General features: G+C 49.7%; 1 protein-coding gene across 2 annotated transcripts in view; it reads left to right on the top strand.

Moving 5' to 3' along the window:
- Lrrc20 (leucine rich repeat containing 20) overlaps window positions 1-2255 on the top strand; it is a 99748-nt gene extending 97493 nt beyond the window's left edge. The window contains exon 5 of one of the 2 annotated variants that reach the window (XM_028776882.1): window positions 2025-2255. In XM_028776882.1, the coding sequence (XP_028632715.1) occupies window positions 2025-2182 (158 nt within the window). In that variant the 3' untranslated portion in view covers window positions 2183-2255. The remainder of the gene's footprint in view (window positions 1-2024) is intronic. The other variant, XM_028776883.1, reaches the window with a different exon arrangement.
- Window positions 2256-11832: the final 9577 nt, after the last annotated feature.

Consider the following 11832-nt stretch of genomic DNA (forward strand, 5'->3'; position numbering starts at 1 on the left):
ATATGCATATATACTCACACATATACATATATACTCACACATATACATATACACTCACATATATACATATATACTCATACCTATATATACATCCACATACGTATATATACTCATGTACATATATACTCACATACATATATACTCACATATATACATATATATTCACATATATATACTCACATGCATATATACATATATACTCACACATACATATATATACTCATGCATATATACTCATATGTACATATATACTCATGTACATATATACTCACGCATACATATATACATACTCACAAATAAATGTCAAAATGGTGGCAACTGTAAATGACAGAAAATTTGCCATCGTATTTTCAGTGTTCCTTCGATGGCACTGACTGCTTCAGTGACAGTGTGCAGCGGCCACCACCATCCGCTTCTAAGATGGATGCCTCACCCTGACTTCTTCCAGCTCTGGGAGCCTGTGCTCTGCTTGTTGTTCCTGACTGTTGTCATTGCCGAGTGGACCTCCGTGCCCACCCTGCCCCCACCCCTGTTCAGCAGCACTGGATTTGCAGAGTTGATGCGTGTTAAAGCACGTGTCTGAATGTTGCTCCTTTTGACAGCAGACTGCGACTCCTTCTCACTCACACGCTCCTCTGTGTGTTTCTAGGCTGCTGTGGTCAGCTCTCCTGTTTTCTTCATGCAGCAGGATTTAAGTACCTGTCTTTCATTCACTTGAGCCTACATAAGGGCAAGATTGTGGCTTCTGCGGTGATTCTGTCCTTCAGATACCTGATCCAATCCCCTCTATATAACTGTTTGCTGTTTTTGAAACAAGGTCTTGTGTAGCCCAGGCTACCCTCAGACTCACTATGTAGTAGAGGATGACCTTGAACCCCTGATCTTCTAGGCACTACTTCCCGAGTGCTTGGATTACAGGAATGTTCAACCATCCCCAACCTGGGTCCTCGTTTATACAGCTACCTGTGGCTTTAGTGTTCTGGTGAGGCTCTGAAGGCCCCTCCCTCAGGGATAGGACCCCTGAGCTGAGTCCATTCATGGTGGTCCATGAACATCACTCCCAGCTCTGTATGCTCCAAGTCTTCCCGTTCCATCTTCCTTCCCAGCCAACCAGTTCCTTGTAGGGTTGTGGGTCCCGAGTCTGCTACACCACAGGGCTCAGCTCCCCAGGGAGGCAGGACACGGGAGTTGACCATGTTTACCCCATGCTGTCTCTGGGCGGGTGTTGGGCTGTAGGGAAGCCCTGGACACTGCTCCAGGGGTGGGGAAGCCCAGTCTGAGGTGCAGGACAGCAGGAGCTGGCTCTGCATCCCCAGGCCTGTAAGGAGGCAGCTGGTTCTCAGGCACCGCTGGATGCCACGGAAGAGATGAGAATGGAGTGGGGACCTGTGGGATGGATCTGGCCCAGGGATGGGGTGGGGGAAGGGGAATCTCTGGCTGGTACCAGGGGTGGGGGAGTCCTTGGCTTGATGATGGCAGTGGGCTTGAGCTTGGCTTGGTCATGTCTGGGAGCACAGAGAGGCTTTCTACAGGAGATTAGACGGCGACTCTATAGGCAAAGGCCTTCTCCATGGCTCCCCATGGTGGATCCTGATGAAAAGAGACAGTTCACGGTTTTAAGGCATTTATTGTCTTGGTGGAAAGTGGATGTGTAAAACCATACCCCAGTTCTCAGGGTGGGCCTGAGATTAAATACCTTTTGCAGGGAGGGGTGTCTGGAAAGGAAAGCTTATTGGCTAAGCCCTTCAGGCCTTTAGGTACCTCATTAAAATGGAGATCTGTCTTGACCATAGGTCATGTCCTCTACTAGTAGAGGAGCTTGGGGCGTTGCCCTTCCATGACTGATGGCCACAAATCTATGGGGGTCTGAGGCTAGTGACAGGGACCTGGTACCCAGGAACAGGCAAAGCACCTACCATCCCTTCAGGGTCTCCGGGGCTTTTAGCCTTAGCTCAACTGGGGACCAGGCTACCTTTCAGGGTCCCACAGTTCCTATCCCTCTAACCTGTCCCCTCTGTTCCCAGCAGATGTTCCGGTGGAGAAGCTGGCCGCCATGCCAGCTCTGCGCGTCATCAACCTGCGTCTCAACCCCCTGAGCGCCGAGGTGCGTGTGATTGCCCCACCACTCATCAAGTTTGATATGCTCATGTCTCCAGAGGATACCCAGGCCCCGCTGCCTTAGGACACACTCCTTGTACTCACCCAGCCAGGGACAAAGGATACTGGCCTGCCACCCTGAGAGGAGGGAGGCCCATGGGAAGCCAAGCTTGGGGAGCGGGGTGGGTGGGCCAGGCAGCATACAGAGGGAGGGGGCACAGCTAAGCCAGGGTGGATAGCTTAGCTCCAGAGGGAGGAGGGAGGTGAGGCTCAGGACCCTCACAACTGCTGTGCTGACTTGGGTAGGTCTCTTGCTCTCTCTGGGCTTGGATACTTGGGAGGAGGAAAAATAGTGGCAAGCTTTTCCTGCATGGGACCCCTCAAAGGTTCTGTCCCCACGTCGTCGGACACCCTCTAAGCTCGTGGATGGATGAGCCTTGCTGGGCATTTTATGGACCTTATGATTTGAAGCCTTGTTTCTAGTGTGTGAGCCAATCACCATCCTGAGAGGAGACCTCCTTCATGCATTTATTGCCTTCTGAGGACCGAACACAGTGACACCCTATCATGGTGCCATGTCCTGGCCATCAGGGTCCCTGGACTGGTCAGAGCCTGAACCAGGCATTGGAATGCCTAGACACTGGTTGGGCCCTGTGGCAGGAGTGTTTATGAAGCAATCCTTGGACATCTGGCAAGGGTACAGAGGGGCAGCTCCTGGTGGCTCATTCCTCCTTGTCCCCAGACATTGTGTGGAGGACTTTCTACACGCTCCCTTCTGCCCCTCCCTGAGAATGGTCTGGCATGGGCAGGCATTATCTTCAGGGCCACAGGAGAGGTGGCCCAGAGAAGACAGGTCCATCTACACCTGTGACTGTCACCCTGGGTCCTTAAGTGACCTCCTTCACCATGGCCTTCCTCTTGTGACCTCCCTCTGATGACAACCTGGTTGCCTTGTCCTGGCCCAGTACCACCGACCTCAAGGCTATCACCATAATGATCTGCTATCTTGAAGACCTTTGCCTGTGGTCTAGGGGGTACCAGCTGTCCCAGTGTGCCCAAAACTAGCATTTCCCAGGAGGTAGCTGGGCTCTTGCCTCCTGATAAGGCCTGTGGTTGGGGATATCCCTGACCCTCTCAATCTCTGTGTGTCTACCTCCTCACCCGAACAGCAGGCCTATCAGCTGCCCCACCCCCCACCCTGGCTGGTCTGCACCTTTGTGTAGGTCTGTGGAAGCCCCAGGATACAGGCAGGGCTAGGCCGCTTTGTCTCCAACATTTTGCTGTTTAGAACTCAAACTGTTGTTCAGAACAAAAACCCACCACGGAGTTTGTCCGGGTCCCTGGCTTCTTCAAAGTGTTCCTGGCTCTTGATAAGGGTGCCGTGGGAGCACTGCTGGTATCATGACTGTGTATCCTAAAAGATAAACCTTGCCCAATCCGCTCTCATCCCAAGGCCAGTGGCCAGATGAGGAGGTAGACACAGGGCCCAAGCAAAGATTCCGTGCAACCAGACTGGACTGGCTCCTCCCTTCTACCCTGTACTCCTGAGTTGGGGGGTTTACCTTGTCGAAGAAGAGAGATGTAAGAGCCTAACGATGCTTGTGTTGATAGGCTAACATCAGCTTGCTAGAATGCAGCCTCCAGGGATGTACACCTGGGACACAGCACCTGATGGGGCTAAGACTATAGGATTCTGGGGGTGAGGCCAACCTATGCTGTGTAATGAGAGCCTATCCCAGCACACCAGCAGCAGACAAAGTAAAAGGAGAAAAGAAGAGTGTCAGGCATAGTGGTACCCACTGAGAAACCCAACCCTCTGAAAGTAGGAGCAGAAAGGTCAGGAGTTCTAGGCCAACCTTAGCCTAGAGTCAAGAGTCCCTGGGCTGTGTGAGACCCCATTTCAGTAAAGGGGAAACTAAAATGCAGGGTCTCAGACCTCACACTGGCTTTCCGAGTCGGAGCTGTGTCCCAGCAAGAACTGTAGCTGATTCTTCCAGGAAAGTCACAGTTTGAGCGTCAGCAGAGGTCCTGGATGACACAGTCATGTACAGAGTGAGGGTTGTCCCCTCCTCCATGTCCATGGATGTGAATATATGCTCAGCCTCCCCTAACTGAGCACTAGGAGACCCCTGCATCTCAGATCCCCTAACCGAGCACTGGGAGACCCCTGCATCTCAGATCTGTTCCCCATCTTTGGGTCTACAATGGTCGCGATCGTGATCACCAGGTGATGATTAGGCGTGCCCTATCTTCCCACCGTACCTCTGGTTATCCCTGCATGCCAACTGGGGTTGTTCCCGGAAGTTGTTCTCTATGCTGCCTAGACGTTATGATCCTTGCCCATGGGCAAGCATGGGCAGTCAGAACCCTCCAGATCCAGGCTCACAGTGTGAAGAAGCCCGCCGCTTCGGTCTGCAATAAAAGGCTGTGTTCATCTCATCTGCCAGTGCTGGGTGTATGCTTTCTTTTTTTTTTTTCTTTCCCTTTCTGAGTGTATATGTGTAGTATTTGATTTATTCACCCAGTACAGACTCCCAGGAATTAGGGCTCGGTGTCACCTGCCCACCTGTAAGGGAAACTGCCTCTCTTGCAGGAAGCTTGAGTTACAGAGAGCTTGGTTCTCTGAACGACAGCTGCTATGGTCACGAGATCAGTTGGCCTGCCTGCCTGCCTGAGTCTTTTAGGAGCAAGCTGTGGCCTGGGGGCGTTCCCTCAGAGAAGGAGTTGGTGAGGAAGTTCATCAGACCCACAGTGTGAGATGCTAGCCACTTTCCCAGCCATTTGTATACAAGTATATAGGCTAGAGAATGTTATTGGAGAGCCTCCACCTATGTGGCTACAAGGAAGCCATTATCCGTGCTGGGTGAGGGCTTGCTTGCCAGTGAGGCTTTTTTTGGGGGGGAGGTGGGAGAGGTCACCCACATTCCTATAAACAACTTGTCAACCATGCTCTGTAAAGAAACCCAATAGGCATTGGTTCCCCAGATTTAACCTTAGCGGGATCAGACTTTGGTTTGACACTGGTGGAGAGGTAGAGATTGTTTACATCTTCCCCAGGGGAAGAATTCTCAAAACCATAAGGTGAAGAAAGCAGCCTTGGGGCAGGCACACAGAATGGACAGCCTACAGCAGTGCCCTGCTGAGCAATGGGGTAGACATGGGCCTGGAGGGGATGTACTATAGAAGGATGAACAGCTCACAGTGGGCCCCTACTTGTGCCAGACGGAGGGACCCACTCCTCCCGGGTCCCTGGTTCTGTGAGCAGAGTCTGGACTGGGAGAGCTGGATGCTGGTTAAAAAGTGCAGCGACGCCGCTCACTCCAGATGCAGGTCTGAAGCTCAGACTGATGCTGCCCAAATCAATCCTCCTGGTGGCTTTAATGTCCCAGCTGGAGAGCTGATGTTCTGGGTTCAGACCTTGGTTTTTAAGGTTAAATTGGCCAACTTGAATTTACTTTGACTTGTCAAGCCAGATGCACCACAGTTTTTTATTGAAGAGGCACAGAGGGCGCTCAGTGGGTACCAGGCTCATCATGGCTTTTACTGTGTTTATCTCTTGGTGCCTTCTTAGCGGCTGTGTGATTTCCAGAAATCCCTGCCCCTCTCTTAGCCTTGGTTCCCAGCTGCAAAATGAAGGGGCTGTGCTAAGAGCTTGCTGGAACTCACATGGTCCCTGTTTCTTGAACTCTTAAGTGTTTTGCTATTAAATGCTATTAAATGCCCCCCTGCACACAGGCCTTTCCTGTCAACCAGCTTTTAGGACTTTTGACTTGCTGGCCGACAGAAAAGCCTCCCTCGCCCTTCTTGTAGAGAGTTTCCTCTGAGGCTGCAGAGTCTGGATTTTAGGCAGGGTTTTCCATGCAGACAGAAAGCCTTGGCCAAGACAGGGTGATTACAGTGCAGTTAAGATGGGTGAACTGGACATGTGCTGGTGGTGACTCACACCTTTAATCCCAGCACTGGGGAGGCAGAGGGATCTCTGAGTTCTAGGCCAGCCTGGTCTACAGAGTGAGTTCCAGGACAGCCAAGGCTCCACAGAGAAACCCTGTCTCGGAAAAACAAACGAGGATGGGCGCAGACGGTAAGGGAGCCCACCAGGGGCAAAGGATTCAAAAGAGTTTTAGCAATTTTTTTTTTTAAGCAGTCTGACACCTCCTTTAAGTGATTCTGAAATTTCCTGAGGTGAATGAGATATTTGTTGCTTTTGTTTTCTGGGCACAAGGTTCCTGCATGGGATGGCTATATATAAGATGCTAGAGTAACAGAGTGCATGCTGGGAATGCATGCCAGGAGACGGCACAGTGGAGGACCAGAGGGTTTGCCTTGCTAGTTTTCCGAAAAATAGTGATGTCAGACCCCTAGAATCCTGCTTTGAAGCTACTCTTTGCTTGAAATGTGCTCGTCCCTTCTCAGAAAGCCAAGGAATGGGAGAGTTGCCATTTACCTCAGTAGAGTCCTGGAAGAAGAGCCAAAGCCAGAAAGGGCGGTGTTGCAGCTGCCAATTAACCTCTACTTAGATCGACCCGGTGGCAGCAGCACGTTCCTCACTACCTGCCCCAGTGTTCTGGGTTCCTAAATGAAACACACACATACACACTCACACACAGCTTTATATTTTAATATGTCTTAAACAACTAAACAGCTTAATGCTTGGGCCACTCCCAGACCTCCAGGTGGTTAATATCGGGTTTCCCTCCGATATTCCTGAGTTATAACTTACTAAAATCTATATTCCATCTTTGTTGCCCTAGACCCAGTGTGGGAATGGAGGTCAGCATGGGGCTGCTCTTCCTGGCTCTTATATGTTGGCTGTCTGTCTGTCCTTTTCTTCTCAGGAGTGGCAGCTATTCCTTTCCCAGCATGGTGGATCTACCTCCCTCCTCCCTGGGTCTCTTGCCCAGGAATCCTTAAGTCCCCATTGTGTCTCCCTGCCCAACCATTGGCCGCCAGCAACTTTATTTTCCAATCAAAACCAACTGGGAGCAGGAACCCTCAGAGTCATAAGTACTGATTCCCATGCAATTTTGTGAACCTAATTAACATAACACAAGTGTTAGACCAAATCCACAACAGGGCGGGCCTAGGATAAGAGGTAGGTTTGAGAGAAAAAGCTCTCAAACAGCAAGACCATGTTTACACACTCTGGGCCAAGCAGGTCAGACCGTCCCTAAGAAAGGTGGCACTGACCTGGGTGTGGTGGCATACATATTTAATCCCAGCACTTAGGAGGCAGAGGCAGGCGAATTTCTGAGTTCAAGGCCAGCATAATCTACAGAGTGAGTTCCAGGACAGCCAGAGCTACACAGAGAAACCCTGTCTCGAAAAACCAAAAAAAAAAAAAAAAAAAGACAGACAGAAAAGTAACATAACACAGGCCGCCAGGGCTTATGAATTGTCAACATCCAGTTGTCCCAGGAAGGGACCTGTTTTAGATTCGTAAAATTTATTTTAAGAGTGTTTTGTTAAGCCGGGCGGTGGTGGCGCACGCCTTTAATCCCAGCACTCCGGAGGCAGAGGCAGGCGGATTTCTGAGTTCGAGGCCAGCCTGGTCTACAGAGTGAGTTCCAGGACAGCCAGGACTATACAGAGAAACCCTGTCTCGAAAAACCCAAAAAAAAAAAAAAAAAAAAAAAGAGTGTTTTGTTAGGCTGGAGAGATGGCTCAGTGGTTAAGAACACTGACTGCTCTTCCAAAGGTCCTGAGTTCAATTCCCAGCAGCCACATGGTGGCTCACAACCATTGAGTATTGGGATCTGATGCCCTCTTCCGCATACATGCAAGAAGAATACTATATACATAATAAATAATAAATCTTTTTTTAAAAAGAGAGTGTTTTGTTCACATATATATGTGTGTGTATATATATATATATTCTACGTATGTATGCATGTAGGTATGTACATATGTGTGTATCCATGTATGTAATGTATGTATGTATGTGTATGTGTGTATCCATGCATGTATGTTGTATGTATGTATGTATGAGCATTTGCATCCCATTGTGTATGTGGCTGGTACCTGAGGAAGTCAGAAGAGAGCATCTGAGCCTCTGAAACTGGAGTTACAGATGCTTGGGATCCATCAGGTAGGTGCTGGGAATTACACCTTGGTCCTCTTCAAGAGCAACAAGTGTTTTTAACCTCTGAGCCCTCTCTCCAGCTCCCTGCCCACAAGGGACCTGTATGTCCTTGTTTGCTACAGTAGCATCCCTCTACCAGCAGACAGGGGTGAAGGGGCGAGCACATGACCGAAAAGCATTGGAACCAGGACTTTAGGACAGGCCCTTTTGCTTCTGCTAGTCCGTTGTCTTTGGTGTGAGCCTGGGCCTCACAGAGGCCTGCTTGCATAGAAGTGACCAGTGGCTTTCTTCAGATGGCCTGATCCTGGGTAAAGGCCTCTCTGAGCCTTTGCTTTCCCAGCTAATCAAGAGAGCAGTTTCCACATCACAGGTGGGTACATCCATGTCACGCACCTGCCACGCCCTGAGATTGCCTCCCACAGGTACTTAATGCCCACCGCCAAGAACAAAAGCCCTCAGTGTGGAGACTAGAACATAGCCTCCCGTTGCCACAAAGAGGTGCAGACATATATCCACAGGACATCTGGAAGCTGATGGGGAGCCCTTCTTCATAATTCAGAACCCTACCAGGCTGTGAACTCCGCACCTGGGAGGCACAAGGGGATTGTTGTGATGTGGATGCCAGCCTAGGCTACAGCATCAGAACCATGTCTCAAAGAACAAAAAGCCGATGAATCTATGAACACCTGCGCCAGGCTTCTGAAGCTGGCCGATGAGGCAGAGGCGGCCATGACAGACCCAGCTGGAGCCCACAGTATTCCACATGAGGGAAACCAGATTCCTACAAACAGAGGCTCCTGTGCACACTATTTCCTGTCAATGGGGACCACATAAGACAGGGGTCCTTCCAGAGTGAGCTCTGAGGGCCTGTCTCACCACCACACAGTTCACAGAGTGAATGTGGTAGCTGACACCTTCCACTCCCACTCGGAAAACTCGGAGATCAAGAGTTGTGCCCTCGGGGTGGTGTCAGATCTCAGGAGGTGTTCTAAGAACCTCGTGGGGACACCTTTAATCCCAGCACTCTGGAGGTAGATGCAGGATTTTAAGTTCGAGGCCAACCTGATCTGCAGAGCAAAGTCCAGGGCAGTCAGGGATACACAGAAAAATCCTGCATCAAAAAAACAAAAACAAAAAAAAAAACCACCCAAGAATCACATGTGAGTGATGTAAGAAGAGAAATCCCAAGGCCACCTGAGCTGCCAGATAGGCAGGCTCTGGAAGTTAGTCCCTTGCACCTTAAAGAGTTTTTGCTAACCATCCACACCGAACCCAGAGGATCCTTCTAGATCCTAGGTCACTCCTTCTCCAAATCCTGAGTGGCTCAACATTTCCTTCCAGGTAAATCAAGAGCTCACATGGGGTATTTTGGACCATGCGTCATCTACCGCCCGTTGCTTCTCCAATGAACCACTAGGGGGTTGCCTGTCACTCCTCAAAGAGAGACCCCCGTCCCATTTCTTTATCCGTAGATCTTATCCCCTGCCATATACCCAATGAGCATTGTCTATGCCCATTACTTACGGTCAGTTGGATCTTTGTCTTGGCGTCCATGGCTTTCCTTCCCTCCCATCTCTTGAGCAATGCCTGGCACATAGTAGGCCTACCGTGTCTATCCACTGAGGGCTGAACAGGTGGATGGTAAGGAAACTCTGTTTGAGAATCGAGCTTTTGAGAAAATTGCTATCAGACAGGGCTACTGCCCGCTCAAGGTCAGGCTCTATATTAAATCTTCATATTTCCCACCAGACATGTTGGTATCACCATTAGCCGCTCCTCCTCACACAGGTCTTTCCAGGCCCTCACCAGCCATAATATTGTGTTGAGGGAGATATTTAAATCTCCATCCCGAATAGGACTGGTCAATGAAAACACAACTCAGTAATTATGAATATATTCTGTAAGCCTAGATTGGGCAGATACTCCTACACTACTCTGTCCCCAGCTCTGAGACCCTTATAACTTGAGGGATTTCCAGACCCTGCGTCTGTCCTTCTACCTCCTTCTTCCTAGTTGTCCTCTCTCTCTTCTCTCTCCCGGTCTCGGTCCTCCATTGTCTTCCTCCAGTCATCTTCCCTCTCTTTCTTCTCTCCCCAGCCTTTATTTCCCTACCTCCCCTTCCTCTGCCCAATCACTGGCTCTAGCCTTTATTTTACAAATTAAGATGGGCAGAAGGTTCACTAGAATTCACCTGTGTAATGACTCACACCTCCTCTGCAGCCCTTCACTGGAAAGGGGAATTAGTATCAAAATACAAGGCTGGGGCTATCCACAACAATATTGTGGCTGGATTTTATGCCAAGTGGAGTGGCCAAGAGTTCATGTGCAAAGTCCAAGAGAGGATGTGCAGCCCTACCATACCCCCACCATCGTGCTCCTGCAACTGTGCTCCCCGTCCAACCGTGTTCTCTACCTGAGATCTCACCCTTAAGAGAGCTCTGCTTTCCATCAGACCTCAGTCTCTCCTGTTACCCTAGTTTTATCACTCACAGGATCAACAGAGTTCAGGGACTAGACCAGCCAGACCCCTTGCTAAAGCTGTGGTCTTCAGCCAATAACATCAGTAGAAGTATGTGCGTGTGCATGTGTGTGTTTAACGTGTTCAAGTGCCTGGATTCAAATCCCAACATACAGACACACACACACACAAAAACCAGAGTATGTTCCTATTCAGAAGCTGCCTTCCAGCAATGTCCACATGTCACATGTGGACAGTAACGGTCCACGAGGCAACAGCAGCCAGCTTTAAAGTCTCCTCTCCCTCTTCCTCCTCTCTTCTCCTTTTTTCCCTTGCTTTCCTACCTTCTTCCTTTTTCCCTCCCTCCTCCTCCCCATCCTCTTCCTCCGCATCTCTTCTCCCTCTTCCTCTTCTTATTGGTGATGGTTAACTTCCATTGCTAACTTCACTGGATTTGGGATCACTAGAGGACATACCCTGAGGCATGTCTATAAGGACGCTGGGCGTGTCTATAGGGACGCTGGGTGTGTCTAAAGGATTCTTCCAGGGAGATTTACCTTAGGTGCAGGACATACTCTGAAATGGTGTGGCTGGATTAAAAAGGGAAGAAAGGAGAAAGAGCTGAACAGCCACAGTTTCTGTTCTCCCTGACCACAGATATGGGGTAATATTCTTGCAATCCTCCCCATGTGATGGCCTGGACCAAAAAGGGAACCAAAAGAACCCCTTCCTTGAGTTGCTTTTGTCAATGACTTAGTCACAGCTCGGAGGAGAGTAATTAGAACAAGCCCCACCTTCTCCACCCCTTCCTCATCTTCCTTCTGGTTTTTTTTTGTTTGTTTGTTTTGTTTTGTTTTTGTTTTTTGTTTGTTTGTTTTTGGTTTTTGTTTTGTTTTTTCGAGACAGGGTTTCTCTGTGTAGCCCTGGCTGTCCTGGAACTCACTCAGTAGACCAGGCTGGCCTCCAACTCAGAAATCTGCCTGCCTCTGCCTCCCTGGTGCTGGGACTAAAGGCGTGTGCCACCGCTGCCTGGCTTTTTTTTTTTTTTTTTTTTTTTTTTGGTACAAGGTCTCCCTTTGTAGCCCAGGCTGACCTGAAACTCACTTCAACTCCAGGCTGGCCCCAAATTCCTCCTAAGGTAATCCTCCTGCTTTAGGCTCCTACATGCTGGGTTTATAGGCACCAGCCACTATGACAG

Source organism: Grammomys surdaster, unplaced genomic scaffold, assembly GCF_004785775.1.
Source record: "Grammomys surdaster isolate TR1022 unplaced genomic scaffold, NIH_TR_1.0 273, whole genome shotgun sequence".
Taxonomy (NCBI): Eukaryota; Metazoa; Chordata; class Mammalia; order Rodentia; family Muridae; genus Grammomys; species Grammomys surdaster.